This window comes from Procambarus clarkii, chromosome 33 (assembly GCF_040958095.1).
Source record: "Procambarus clarkii isolate CNS0578487 chromosome 33, FALCON_Pclarkii_2.0, whole genome shotgun sequence".
Lineage (NCBI taxonomy): Eukaryota > Metazoa > Arthropoda > Malacostraca > Decapoda > Cambaridae > Procambarus > Procambarus clarkii.
In genome coordinates, this window is record NC_091182.1 from 35804231 (window position 1) to 35819132 (window position 14902).

The following is a 14902-nucleotide window of genomic DNA, read 5'->3' on the forward strand; positions in this document are numbered from 1 at the left end:
ATGTATAAGCAAGTAGATGGGGTCGCCATGGGTTCTCCCCTAGGTGTCCTGTTTGCAAACTTCTACATGGGTTCCATCGAGCAAAAAGTCTTAGTCGACATGAACTTGAAACCGGCCATATACTGCAGGTATGTTGACGACATTTTTACACAGGTACCTGATGTCAGACATCTGCAGGAGCTAAAGGAGGCATTTGAGCAGAGTTCCGTGCTGCGTTTCACTTACGAGATGGAAAAGGATGGGAAGCTGCCCTTTCTAGATGTAACAGTCATGGAAAAGGGCGGAGGTTTCCACACTGCAGTCTACACTAAGGAAACAAACATAGGAATGTGCCTAAATGCCAACAGCGACTGCCCAGACAGGTACAAGAGGAGTGTTGTTAACGCATATGTCGACCGTGCTCTCAGCCACAGCTCAGAATGGAAGCAAGTCGATGAAGAACTCTGTAGGGTAAGGCAGGTCCTAGTCAATAACGGCTTCTCCAATGGTTTCGTCGAAGACATCATAAGAAGGAAAGTGAAAAGCCATGCAACCTCTGAAGAGACAACTAACACAACACCTATACCCCCTATTAGACTATTTTACAGGAACTTCTTTTCCACAGCTCATAAAACGGAGGAAAGGGTCCTGAAAGATATTGTTAATAGAAACGTTATCCCTACAGACAAAAATCAGAGGATACAACTGACGATTTACTATAAAACCAGAAAAACGGCCAGCCTACTCATGAGAAACTCTCCAGACACAAAACAGAACGCTTTAAAAGAGACTAACGCCGTCTATGCCTTCAAATGCCCTCTTGGGGACTGTAAGCTCCAAAAAACCCAGTATATAGGCAAGACAACAACATCTCTTTCTAGGCGTTTAACGATGCATAAGCAACAGGGCTCCATTAAGGAACATATAATCTCTTCCCACAACCAAACCATCGCCAGAGAAATCCTAGTAAACAACACAGAAATCATCGATAGATACAGCGATAGCAGGCGGCTTGACGTTTGCGAGGCACTACACATCAAGAAGTCAACACCAGCAATCAACAGCCAATTATTGCACAACTATATTCTACCCACCTCAAGACTCCGCTCCAATATAGAAGCATCAAGAAATATGGACCAATAGGCTTTCTACAAACACTTCTATTCAATATCCATTGTTTCGTGTTCTGTCTTGTGTTGATGAAATTAATACCCTATTAATACTCTTGTTCTGTCTTGTGTTGATGAAATTAATACCCTATTAATACCACATCTTGTTCTGTCTTGTGTTAATGCCACATCACCCCTTCCACCTCACTCAAATGTAGATATAAAATCGGAGATGCGTAAGTTCTATTCAGTTGTGTATTTGTGAACTAAAGTCTTTGAAAATGTAATAAGTTTTACGAAACGCGCTCGTGTCGCGTCAGACTAGAAATAAAAATGACTTTTGGAGAATTGATTTTATTTTTGATTTACCTCCAACAGTGAAGCGAAATGTACGAAAGATTGAGAAAATTCGTGTTAGAATTATTAATCTTACTTTTTCGGTCATATTTAATAATATATGTCTACAGGAAAGACTGCTACCAAAAAATATACTAATATATATATAAATATATATATATATATATATATATATATATATATATATATATATACATATATATATATATATATATATATATATATATATATATATATATATATATATATATATATATATATATATATATATATATGTATATATATATATATATAATATATATATATATATATATATATATATATATATATATATATATATATATATATATATATATATATATATATATATATATATATATATATATATATATATATATATATATATATATATATGACAATGTCAGACCACGAAGGAAAAATGAAACAGGAAATTTCCTTAAGTACTTTCGTATATTAAATACATCTTCAGAAGGAGAAATACATCTTCACCTTCTGAAGATGTATTTAATATACGAAAGTACTTAAGGAAATTTCCTGTTTCATTTTTCCTTCGTGGTCTGACATTGTCACATTCTTAATCACGTGTTTATTTTCGTGATATACACACATATATATATATATATATATATATATATATATATATATATATTGGAGCGGAGTCTTGAGGTGGGTAGAATATAGTTGTGCATTAATTGGCTGTTGATTGCTGGTGTTGACTTCTTAATGTGTAGTGCCTCGCAAACGTCATGCCGTCTGCTATCGCTGTATCTATCGATGATTTCTGTGTTGTTTACTAGGATTTCTCTGGCGATAGTTTGGTTGTGGGAAGAGATTATATGTTCCTTAATGGAGCCCTGTTGCTTATGCATCGTTAAACGCCTAGAAAGAGATGTTGTTGTCTTGCCTATATACTGGGTTTTTTGGAGCCCACAGTCCCCAAGAGGGCATTTGAAGGCATAGACGACGTTGGTCTCTTTTAAAGCGTTTTGCTTTGTGTCTGGAGAGTTTCTCATGAGTAGGCTGGCCGTTTTTCTGGTTTTATAGTAAATCGTCAGTTGTGTCCTCTGATTTTTGTCTGTAGGGATAACGTTTCTATTAACAATATCTTTCAGGACCCTTTCCTCCGTTTTATGAGCTGTGGAAAAGAAGTTCCTGTAAAATAGTCTAATAGGGGGTATAGGTATTGTGTTGGTTGTCTCTTCAGAGTGTTCTGTCTTGTGTTGATGAAATTAATACCCTATTAATACTCTTGTTCTGTCTTGTGTTGATGAAATTAATACCCTATTAATACCACATCTTGTTCTGTCTTGTGTTAATGCCACATCACCCCTTCCACCTCACTCAAATGTAGATATAAAATCGGAGATGCGTAAGTTCTATTCAGTTGTGTATTTGTGAACTAAAGTCTTTGAAAATGTAATAAGTTTTACGAAACGCGCTCGTGTCGCGTCAGACTAGAAATAAAAATGAATTTTGGAGAATTGATTTTATTTTTTATTTACCTCCAACAGTGAAGCGAAATGTACGAAAGATTGAGAAAATTCGTGTTAGAATTATTAATCTTACTTTTTCGGTCATATTTAATAATATATGTCTACAGGAAAGACTGCTACCAAAATATACTAATATTAAAACGCACGACCCAGCAGCAAGGAATCAAGCCTTCACAATAAAATATCGCCAGGATCAGATTCGTGATCAGATATACAAGGCAGAGAATGAAATCAAAGACAACAAAACGCAACTACTTCATGCTACAAACGAGTGGAGAAATAGCAACATCGACGATAGTATCCGTACTCGCATTGAACAATACCTCGACATCCTCACAGACCAACATCACCTCAGCACTGAAACAAGGATTATCAAGAAACTAACAACATTATATGGAGGACCTATGGCAATTCCACGACCAAGAGATGGCTTCCTGAACCTTGCAGGAATTAACCTCACTGAGGACCAAGTCACTCTCCTAAATCTGGGCATAAACTGTCATGTTATGTCCAGACCGAGTGAGATGGCCCGGAAAGTAGAGTTGGAAATTCTGTTGGACGACATATTCGACCTCGAGACACAAAAGAAGGTCACTACCAAAGATACCTTACAAGCAGAACTTATTGCAGAAGGAGGAAAGAATCGAGGCAACTACAGAAGCACCATACTGTCCCCCGAGCTTAAAGCGGCAGCTAAAAGCCTTCGTGAGAACAAGGAGATAGTTGTCAGGAGAGGTGACAAGTCGCCAATATATGTCATTCTTAAAAAAGACGAATATCTGGCGAAAATGAAAATCATACTCTCTGACCAAACTAAGTTCCAAAGGGTAACGAAGGACACTACAGCCGAATTAAAAGCAAAGGTCAACAAACTGATCGAAACTGTGAACGCCAAGAAATCCGGACTCCACCTGCCAAAGATCATTGGGGAATATAAACCTGGATATGCGTATGGAAATGTCAAGACGCACAAGCCTGGAAACCCACTTCGGCCAATCATTAGCCAGATACCCACACCCACGTACAGACTGGCGAAGCGACTCAACGGCCTGCTGACCCCTTATGTTCCTTGCGCCTTCAGCCTGAAGTCTCCAAAGGAATTTGTTGACTTACTGCGGGGCACACGGGCCACAGGGATAAGAGCCTCGTTGGACGTAGAATCGCTGTTTACCAACGTACCTGTGGACGAGACAATCGGAATGATAGCCGACAGAGTGTATCGTGATCCAGCCTCTACTCCTCTTGACATACCAGAAAATATTCTGAGGAAACTACTCCAAGCTTGTACTAAAGAGGCACCCTTCTTGAGCCCGGATGGGCACATGTATAAGCAAGTAGATGGGGTCGCCATGGGTTCTCCCCTAGGTGTCCTGTTTGCAAACTTCTACATGGGTTCCATCGAGCAAAAAGTCTTAGTCGACATGAACTTGAAACCGGCCATATACTGCAGGTATGTTGACGACATTTTTACACAGGTACCTGATGTCAGACATCTGCAGGAGCTAAAGGAGGCATTTGAGCAGAGTTCCGTGCTGCGTTTCACTTACGAGATGGAAAAGGATGGGAAGCTGCCCTTTCTAGATGTAACAGTCATGGAAAAGGGCGGAGGTTTCCACACTGCAGTCTACACTAAGGAAACAAACATAGGAATGTGCCTAAATGCCAACAGCGACTGCCCAGACAGGTACAAGAGGAGTGTTGTTAACGCATATGTCGACCGTGCTCTCAGCCACAGCTCAGAATGGAAGCAAGTCGACGAAGAACTCTGTAGGGTAAGGCAGGTCCTAGTCAATAACGGCTTCTCCAATGGTTTCGTCGAAGACATCATAAGAAGGAAAGTGAAAAGCCATGCAACCTCTGAAGAGACAACTAACACAACACCTATACCCCCTATTAGACTATTTTACAGGAACTTCTTTTCCACAGCTCATAAAACGGAGGAAAGGGTCCTGAAAGATATTGTTAATAGAAACGTTATCCCTACAGACAAAAATCAGAGGATACAACTGACGATTTACTATAAAACCAGAAAAACGGGCAGCCTACTCCTGAGAAACTCTCCAGACACAAAACAGAACGCTTTAAAAGAGACTAACGCCGTCTATGCCTTCAAATGCCCTCTTGGGGACTGTAAGCTCCAAAAAACCCAGTATATAGGCAAGACAACAACATCTCTTTCTAGGCGTTTAACGATGCATAAGCAACAGGGCTCCATTAAGGAACATATAATCTCTTCCCACAACCAAACCATCGCCAGAGAAATCCTAGTAAACAACACAGAAATCATCGATAGATACAGCGATAGCAGGCGGCTTGACGTTTGCGAGGCACTACACATCAAGAAGTCAACACCAGCAATCAACAGCCAATTATTGCACAACTATATTCTACCCACCTCAAGACTCCGCTCCAATATAGAAGCATCAAGAAATATGGACCAATAGGCTTTCTACAAACACTTCTATTCAATATCCATTGTTTCGTGTTCTGTCTTGTGTTGATGAAATTAATACCCTATTAATACTCTTGTTCTGTCTTGTGTTGATGAAATTAATACCCTATTAATACCACATCTTGTTCTGTCTTGTGTTAATGCCACATCACCCCTTCCACCTCACTCAAATGTAGATATAAAATCGGAGATGCGTAAGTTCTATTCAGTTGTGTATTTGTGAACTAAAGTCTTTGAAAATGTAATAAGTTTTACGAAACGCGCTCGTGTCGCGTCAGACTAGAAATAAAAATGAATTTTGGAGAATTGATTTTATTTTTGATTTACCTCCAACAGTGAAGCGAAATGTACGAAAGATTGAGAAAATTCGTGTTAGAATTATTAATCTTACTTTTTCGGTCATATTTAATAATATATGTCTACAGGAAAGACTGCTACCAAAAAATATACTAATATATATATAAATATATATATATATATATATATATATATATATATATATATATATATATATATATATATATATATATATATATATATATATATATATATATATATATATATATATATATATATATATATATATATATATATATATATTGGAGCGGAGTCTTGAGGTGGGTAGAATATAGTTGTGCATTAATTGGCTGTTGATTGCTGGTGTTGACTTCTTAATGTGTAGTGCCTCGCAAACGTCAAGCCGTCTGCTATCGCTGTATCTATCGATGATTTCTGTGTTGTTTACTAGGATTTCTCTGGCGATAGTTTGGTTGTGGGAAGAGATTATATGTTCCTTAATGGAGCCCTGTTGCTTATGCATCGTTAAACGCCTAGAAAGAGATGTTGTTGTCTTGCCTATATACTGGGTTTTTTGGAGCTTACAGTCCCCAAGAGGGCATTTGAAGGCATAGACGACGTTGGTCTCTTTTAAAGCGTTTTGCTTTGTGTCTGGAGAGTTTCTCATGAGTAGGCTGGCCGTTTTTCTGGTTTTATAGTAAATCGTCAGTTGTATCCTCTGATTTTTGTCTGTAGGGATAACGTTTCTATTAACAATATCTTTCAGGACCCTTTCCTCCGTTTTATGAGCTGTGGAAAAGAAGTTCCTGTAAAATAGTCTAATAGGGGGTATAGGTATTGTGTTGGTTGTCTCTTCAGAGGTTGCATGGCGTTTCACTTTTCTTCTTATGATGTCTTTGACGAAACCATTGGAGAAGCCGTTGTTGACTAGGACCTGCCTTACCCTACAGAGTTCTTCGTCGACTTCGTCGACAGAGTTCTTAGGCTTCTCCAATGGTTTCGTCGAAGACATCATAAGAAGGAAAGTGAAACGCCATGCAACCTCTGAAGAGACAACTAACACAACACCTATACCCCCTATTAGACTATTTTACAGGAACTTCTTTTCCACAGCTCTTAAAACGGAGGAAAGGGTCCTGAAAGATATTGTTAATAGAAACGTTATCCCTACAGACAAAAGTCAGAGGATACAACCGACGATTTACTATAAAACCAGAAAAACGGCCAGCCTACTCATGAGAAACTCTCCAGACACAAAGCAAAACGCTTTAAAAGAGACCAACGTCGTCTATGCCTTCAAATGCCCTCTTGGGGACTGTAAGCTCCAAAAAACCCAGTATATAGGCAAGACAACAACATCTCTTTCTAGGCGTTTAACGATGCATAAGCAACAGGGCTCCATTAAGGAAAATTCATCAACACAAGACAGAACATGAAACAATGGGTATTGAATGGAAGTGATTGTAGAAAGCCTATTGGTCCATATTTCTTGATGCTTCTATATTGGAGCGGAGTCTTGAGGTGGGTAGAATATAGTTGTGCATTAATTGGCTGTTGATTGCTGGTGTTGACTTCTTAATGTGTAGTGCTTTGCAAACGTCAAGCCGTCTGCTATCGCTGTATCTATCGATGATTTCTGTGTTGTTTACTAGGATTTCTCTGGCGATGGTTTGGTTGTGGGAAGAGATTATATGTTCCTTAATGGAGCCCTGTTGCTTATGCATCGTTAAACGCCTAGAAAGAGATGTTGTTGTCTTGCCTATATACTGGGTTTTTTGGAGCTTACAGTCCCCAAGTGGGCATTTGAAGGCATAGACGACGTTGGTCTCTTTTAAAGCGTTCTGCTTTGTGTCTGGAGAGTTTCTCATGAGTAGGCTGGCCGTTTTTCTGGTTTTATAGTAAATCGTCAGTTGTATCCTCTGATTTTTGTCTGTAGGGATAACGTTTCTATTAACAATACCTTTCAGGACTTTTTCCTCCGTTTTATGAGCTGTGGAAAAGAAGTTCCTATAAAATAGTCTAATAGGGGTTATAGGTGTTGTGTTAGTTGTCTCTTCAGAGGTTGCATGGCGTTTCACTTTCCTTCTTATGATGTCTTCGACGAAACCATTGGAGAAGCCTAAGAACTCTGTCGACGAAGAACTCTGTAGGGTAAGGCAGGTCCTAGTCAACAACGACTTCTCCAATGGTTTCGTCGAAGACATCATAAGAAGGAAAGTGAAACGCCATGCAACCTCTGAAGAGACAACTAACACAACACCTATACCCCCTATTAGACTATTTTACAGGAACCTCTTTTCCACAGCTCATAAAACGGAGGAAAGGGTCCTGAAAGATATTGTTAATAGAAACGTTATCCCTACAGACAAAAATCAGAGGATACAACTGACGATTTACTATAAAACCAGAAAAACGGCCAGCCTACTCATGAGAAACTCTCCAGACACAAAGCAGAACGCTTTAAAAGAGACCAACGTCGTCTATGCCTTCAAATGCCCACTTGGGGACTGTAAGCTCCAAAAAACCCAGTATATAGGCAAGACAACAACATCTCTTTCTAGGCGTTTAACGATGCATAAGCAACAGGTCTCCAACAGGGCTTAGTTTCGGTCATATATCTACGTTAATTTTAACTCCAATAAAAAAAAATTGACCTCATACATAGTGAAAAGGGCAGCTTTATCATTTCATAAGAAAAAAATTAGAGAAAATATATTAATTCAGGAAAACTTGGCTTATTAAGCAAATCGGGCCTTGCATAGTAGGCTGAGAAGTGCGTTCTGGCTACTAGGTACGACATATATATATATATATATATATATATATATATATATATATATATATATATATATATATATATATATATATATATATATATATATATATATGTCGTACCTAGTAGCCAGAACACAATTCTATGCCTACTATGCAATTCCCAATTTGCCTAATAAGCCAAGTTTTCATGAATTAATTGTTTTTCGACTACCTAACCTACCTAACCTAACCTAACCTAACTTTTTCGGCTACCTAACCTAACCTAAAAAGATAGGTTAGGTTAGGTAGGGTTGGTTAGGTTCGGTCATATATCTACGTTAATTTTAACTCCAATAAAAAAAATTGACCTCATACGTAATGAAATGGGTAGCTTTATCATTATATAAGAAAAAATTAGAGAAAATATAATAATTCAGGAAAATTTGGCTTATTAGGCAAATCGGGCCTTGCATAGTAGGCCGAGAAGTGCGTTCTGGCTACTAGGTACGACACATATATATATATATATATATATATATATATATATATATATATATATGTCGTACCTAGTAGCCAGAACGCACTTCTCAGCCAACTATGCAAGGCCCGATTTGCCTAATAAGCCAAGTTTTCATGAATTAATGTTTTTTCGACTACCTAACCTACCTAACCTAACCTAACCTAACTTTTTCTGCTACCTAACTTAACCTAAGCTATAAAGATAGGTTAGGTTAGGTTAGGTAGGGTTGGTTAGGTTCGGTCATATATCTACGTTAATTTCAACTCCAATAAAAAAAAATTGACCTCATTCATAATGAAATTGGTAGCTTTATCATTTCATAAGAAAAAAATTAGAGAAAATATATTAATTCTTGAAAACTTGGCTTATTAGGCAAATCGGGCCTTGCATAGTAGGCCGAGAAGTGCATTCTGGCTACTAGGTACGACATATATATATATATATATATATATATATGTCGTACCTAATAGCCAGAACGCACTTCTCAGCCTAATATGCAAGGCCCGATTTGCCTAATAAGCCAAGTTTTCATGAATTAATTGTTTTTCGACTACCTAACCTACCTAACCTAACCTAACCTAACTTTTTTCGGCTACCTAACCAAACCTAACCTATAAAGATAGGTTAGGTTAGGTTAGGTAGGGTTGGTTAGGTTCGGTCATATATCTACGTTAATTTTAACTCCAATAAAAAAAAAATGACCTCATACATAATGAAATGGGTAGCTTTATCATTTCATAAGAAAAAAATTAGAAAAAATATATTAATTCAGGAAAACTTGGCTTATTAGGCAAATCGGGCCTTGAATAGTAGGCCAAAAAGTGAGTTCTGGCTACTAGGTACGACATATATATATATATATATATATATATATATATATATATATATGTCGTACCTAGTAGCCAGAACTCACTTCTCAGCCTACTATTCAAGGCCCGATTTGCCTAATAAGCCAAGTTTTCCTGAATTAATATATTTACTATAATTTTTTTCTTATGAAATGATAAAGCAACCCTTTTCTCTATGTATGAGGTCAATTTTTTTTTATTGGAGTTAAAATTAACGTAGATATATGACCGAACCTAACCAACCCTACCTAACCTAACCTAACCTATATTTATAGGTAAGGTTAGGTTAGGTAGCCAAAAAAAGCTAGGTTAGGTTAGGTTAGGTAGGTTTGGTAGACGAAAAAACATTAATTCATGAAAACTTGGCTTATTAGGCAAATCGGGCCTTGAATAGTAGGCTGAGAAGTGCGTTCTGGCTATTAGGTACGACATATATATATATATATATATATATATATATGTCGTACCTAGTAGCCAGAACGCACTTCTCAGCCTACTATGCAAGGCCCGATTTGCCTAATAAGCCAAGCTTTCATGAAATAATAGTTTTTCGGCTACCTAACCTACCTAACCTAACCTAACCTAACTTTTTTGGCTACCTAACCTAACCTAAGCTATAAAGATAGGTTAGGTTAGGTTAGGTAGGGTTGGTTAGGTTCGGTCATATAACTACGTTAATTTTAAATCCAATAAAAAAAAATTAACCTCATACATAATGAAATGGGTAGCTTTATCATTTCATAAGAAAAAAATTAGAGAAAATATATTAATTCAGGAAAACTTGGCTTATTAGGCAAATCGGGCCTTGCATAGTAGGCTGAGAAGTGCGTTCTGGCTACTAGGTACGACATATATATATATATATATATATATATATATATATATATATATATATATATATATATATATATATGTCGTACCTAGTAGCCAGAACTCACTTCTCAGCCTACTATTCAAGGCCCGATTTGCCTAATAAGCCAAGTTTTCCTGAATTAATATATTTTCTATGATTTTTTTCTTATGAAATGATAAAGCTGCCCTTTTCACTATGTATGAGGTCAATTTTTTTTTATTGGAGTTAAAATTAACGTAGATATATGACCGAACCTAACCAACCCTACCTAACCTAACCTCACCTATCTTTATAGGTAAGGTTAGGTTAGGTAGCCAAAAAAAGCTAGGTTAGGTTAGGTTAGGTAGGTTAGGTAGACGAAAAAACATTAATTCATGAAAACTTGGCTTATTAGGCAAAACAGGCCATGCATAGTAGGCTGAGAAGTGAGTTCTGGCTACTAGGTACGACATATATATATATATATATATATATATATATATATATATATGTCGTACCTAGTAGCCAGAACTCACTTCTCAGCCTACTATTCAAGGCCCGATTTGCCTAATAAGCCAAGTTTTCCTGAATTAATATATTTACTATAATTTTTTTCTTATGAAATGATAAAGCTACCCTTTTCACTATGTATGAGGTCGATTTTTTTTTATTGGAGTTAAAATTAACGTAGATATATGACCGAACCTAACCAACCCTACCTAACCTAACCTAACCTATATATATAGGTAAGGTTAGGTTAGGTAGCCAAAAAAAGCTAGGTTAGGTTAGGTTAGGTAGGTTAGGTAGACGAAAAAACATTAATTCATGAAAACTTGGCTTATTAGGCAAATCGAGCCTTGCATAGTAGGCTGAGAAGTGAGTTCTGGCTACTAGGTACGACATATATATATATATATATATATATATATATATATATATATATATATATATATATATATATATGTCGTACCTAGTAGCCAGAACTCACTTCTCAGCCTACTATGCAAGGCCCGATTTGCCTAATAAGCCTAGTTTTCATGAATTAATGTTTTTTCGACAACCTAACCTACCTAACCTAACGTTTTCGGCTACCTAACCTAACCTATAAAGATAGGTTAGGTTAGGTTAGGTAGGGTTGGTTAGGTTCCGTCATATATCTACGTTAATTTTAACTCCAATTAAAAAAAGTTGACCTCATACATAATGAAATGGGTAGCTTTATCATTTCATAAGAAAAAAATTAGAGAAAATATATTAATTCAGTAAAACTTGGCTTATTAGGCAAATCGGGCCTCGCATAGTAGGCTGAAAAGTGAGTTCTGGCTACTAGGTACGACATATATATATATATATATATATATATATATATATATATATATATATATATATATATATATATATATATATATATATATATATATATATGTCGTACCTAGTAGCCAGAACGTCGTACTCGGCCTGCTATGCAAGGCCCGATTTGCCTAATAAGCCAAGTTTTCCTGAATTATTATATTTTCTCTAATTTTTTCTTATGAAATGATAAAGCTACCCATTTCATTATGTATGAGGTATATTTTTTTATTGGAGTTAAAATTAACGAAGATATATGACCGAACCTAACCAACCCTACCTAACCTAACCTATCGTATCTTTATAAGTTAGGTTAGGTTAGGTAGCATAAAAAGTTAGGTTAGGTTAGGTTAGGTAGGTTAGGTAGTCGAAAAACAATTAATTCATGAAAACCTGGCTTACTAGGCAAATCGGGCCTTGCATAGTAGGCTGAGAAGTGCGTTCTGGCTACTAGGTACGACATATATATATATATATATATATATATATATATATATATATATATATGTCGTACCTAGTAGCCAGAACTCACTTTTTGGCCTACTATTCAAGGCCCGATTTGCCTAATAAGCCAAGTTTTCCTGAATTAATATATTTTTCCTAATTTTTTTCTTATGAAATGATAAAGCTACCCATTTCATTATGTATGAGGTCACTTTTTTTTTATTGGAGTTAAAATTAACGTAGATATATGACCGAACCTAACCAACCCTACCTAACCTAACCTAACCTATCTTTATAGGTTAGGTTTGGTTAGGTAGCATAAAAAGTTAGGTTAGGTTAGGTTAGGTAGGTTAGGTAGTCGAAAAACAATTAATTCATGAAAACTTGGCTTATTAGGCAAATCGGGCCTTGCATAGTAGGCTGAGAAGTGAGTTCTGGCTACTAGGTACGACATATATATATATATATATATATATATATATATATATATATATATATATATATATATATATATTAAACCTACATTATTCTATATTTATTTCGAATATATAATATATTTAAATATATATATCCGTAATGTGAGATATTTTAAACATGAGAAAGCAGCAAACTGAAATGCATTTTACATCTGCAATATACATAAAATATTAAATCACAGATACTCAAGATACTCTACAATGTATTAGTACCAATTTAACCATATAATAATAAAATTAAAAGTACATATAAACATTATATTACCTGCATTTTGAAGCCAATAGATGTAGTGACTCAGGCTATGTTGACAAATGGAGGTTGTAGGAGACTTGGAGTCACTGACCAGCGAGGGTTAATATGGCAACGTACAAAAATTACACTACACAAAAATATTTAGTCTAAAACTCAATTTAAACATCGAAAATATATTATATTAGATTGCAAATTGTTTCTCAGCATTTTGCTTTGTCATTATAGATATGTAATGTTGTATTTTATATTTTTTATTATTGTACAACTTGCAAACATGAAAACAATACAATTATGTCTCAGATGGTTCCTAGATAGGAATTCATTACCAAATCTTGATATATCCAAGTGTTTTCTGTGTTAATTGTTGTTATTTCGTGTATTATTTGATTTGTTTGTTAATATTATAGACTGAGTTTTAATATATTTGGAAATACATCACATTTCATCACAATCATTATGTTGGCGTCGGTCACCTGCAACCAATTGAGGCCATGGTGAGGGATCGAACTCTCACCCACCACGAACTTAAACGCATTACAACTGGGAATTCTATTCAGCTCACTAGTTGTTTTGATGGTGGTATCATTAATCCAGGTCTTACCTGCTCACTCTCTTGGGTAGGTTATAATGTTCGCTCACACTGTACTGCTCATAAAATTTTCTCATTGATTTTGGATAACATTTCTATTAAAAAATTATTAGTGTGTGAAAGCAAACATTGTTTTCGATTTAAAAGACAATACAGCCATCCGCCTTTACAGAGTTCTCTCCATGACGTGGGTGGTGTTTGGTCACCAGCAGTTTTCTACGCTGGTCTTTAACGCAAATACCTTTGGAATGTGGACGGTAAGTTTTTTTTTTTTGGCTTTTACTGCATTTAAAATGTTTATTGGAAAGGCCTTCCACTCGGTCTGTTTCCATTTTCTGTATTTTTTCCTTTAAAAAATAGAGCTGATTGAGTATTATTATTACAAATATATACTGTAGATTTGTATCACATTGTATACAGTTACACAGAGAAATCACTAAAGTGATATATATATTAATAAGAAATTGAACAGGAGCTCCAGTTGGGTTTCTCGTTGATATTTATCGTGTTAGTGGGATTTATGTGTGTAATTGACGCTGGGGCGTATGGTGTCGACCTACTTTACCCACACCTGTGTGCCTGGGGGTTCTATGAAACACTTAGTATGGCTTAAGGCGAGGTCTCCAGACTTTTGTCGATTCAGTAGAATCCCAGATTAAATAACTTTTAGTAAGGGTGGTACAGTGGTAGAGGTTGCAGCTGTTAGTCACGAGTTCGAGTCGTATAAAAGCCCGAGAGGATTTTCTCATTGTAGACAGTACATAAGAACAAAGGTAACTGCAGAAGGCCTATTGGTCCATACGACGCAGCTCCTATTTATACCCACCAATTCCCACTCATATACATGTCCATCCCACGCTTGAAAGAATCGAAGGACTCCACCTCCACCCCATTACGCGGTAATTGGTTCCACAAATCAACAACCTGGTTACCGAACCAGTATTTACCTGTCTTTCCTAAATCCTAACTTATCCAATTTATATCCATTGTTTCGTATTCTGTCTTGTGCTGATACATTTAATTCTCTATTAATATTCCCTTTGTAATGTCCATTCATCCACTTGTAAACCTCTATCATGTCACCCCTAAATCTCCGCCTTTCCAGTGAATGTAATTTAAGCTTTGTTA

The 14902-nt window shown here is 36.2% G+C and overlaps 1 protein-coding gene across 1 annotated transcript in view; it reads left to right on the top strand.

The window, feature by feature from the left end:
• Positions 1–14902, top strand: part of LOC123765211 (nose resistant to fluoxetine protein 6) — a 167261-nt gene that overhangs the window by 77402 nt on the left and 74957 nt on the right. The window contains exon 8 of the mRNA XM_045753681.2: positions 13947–14031. Coding sequence (XP_045609637.1) covers positions 13947–14031 — 85 coding nt within the window. The remainder of the gene's footprint in view (positions 1–13946; positions 14032–14902) is intronic.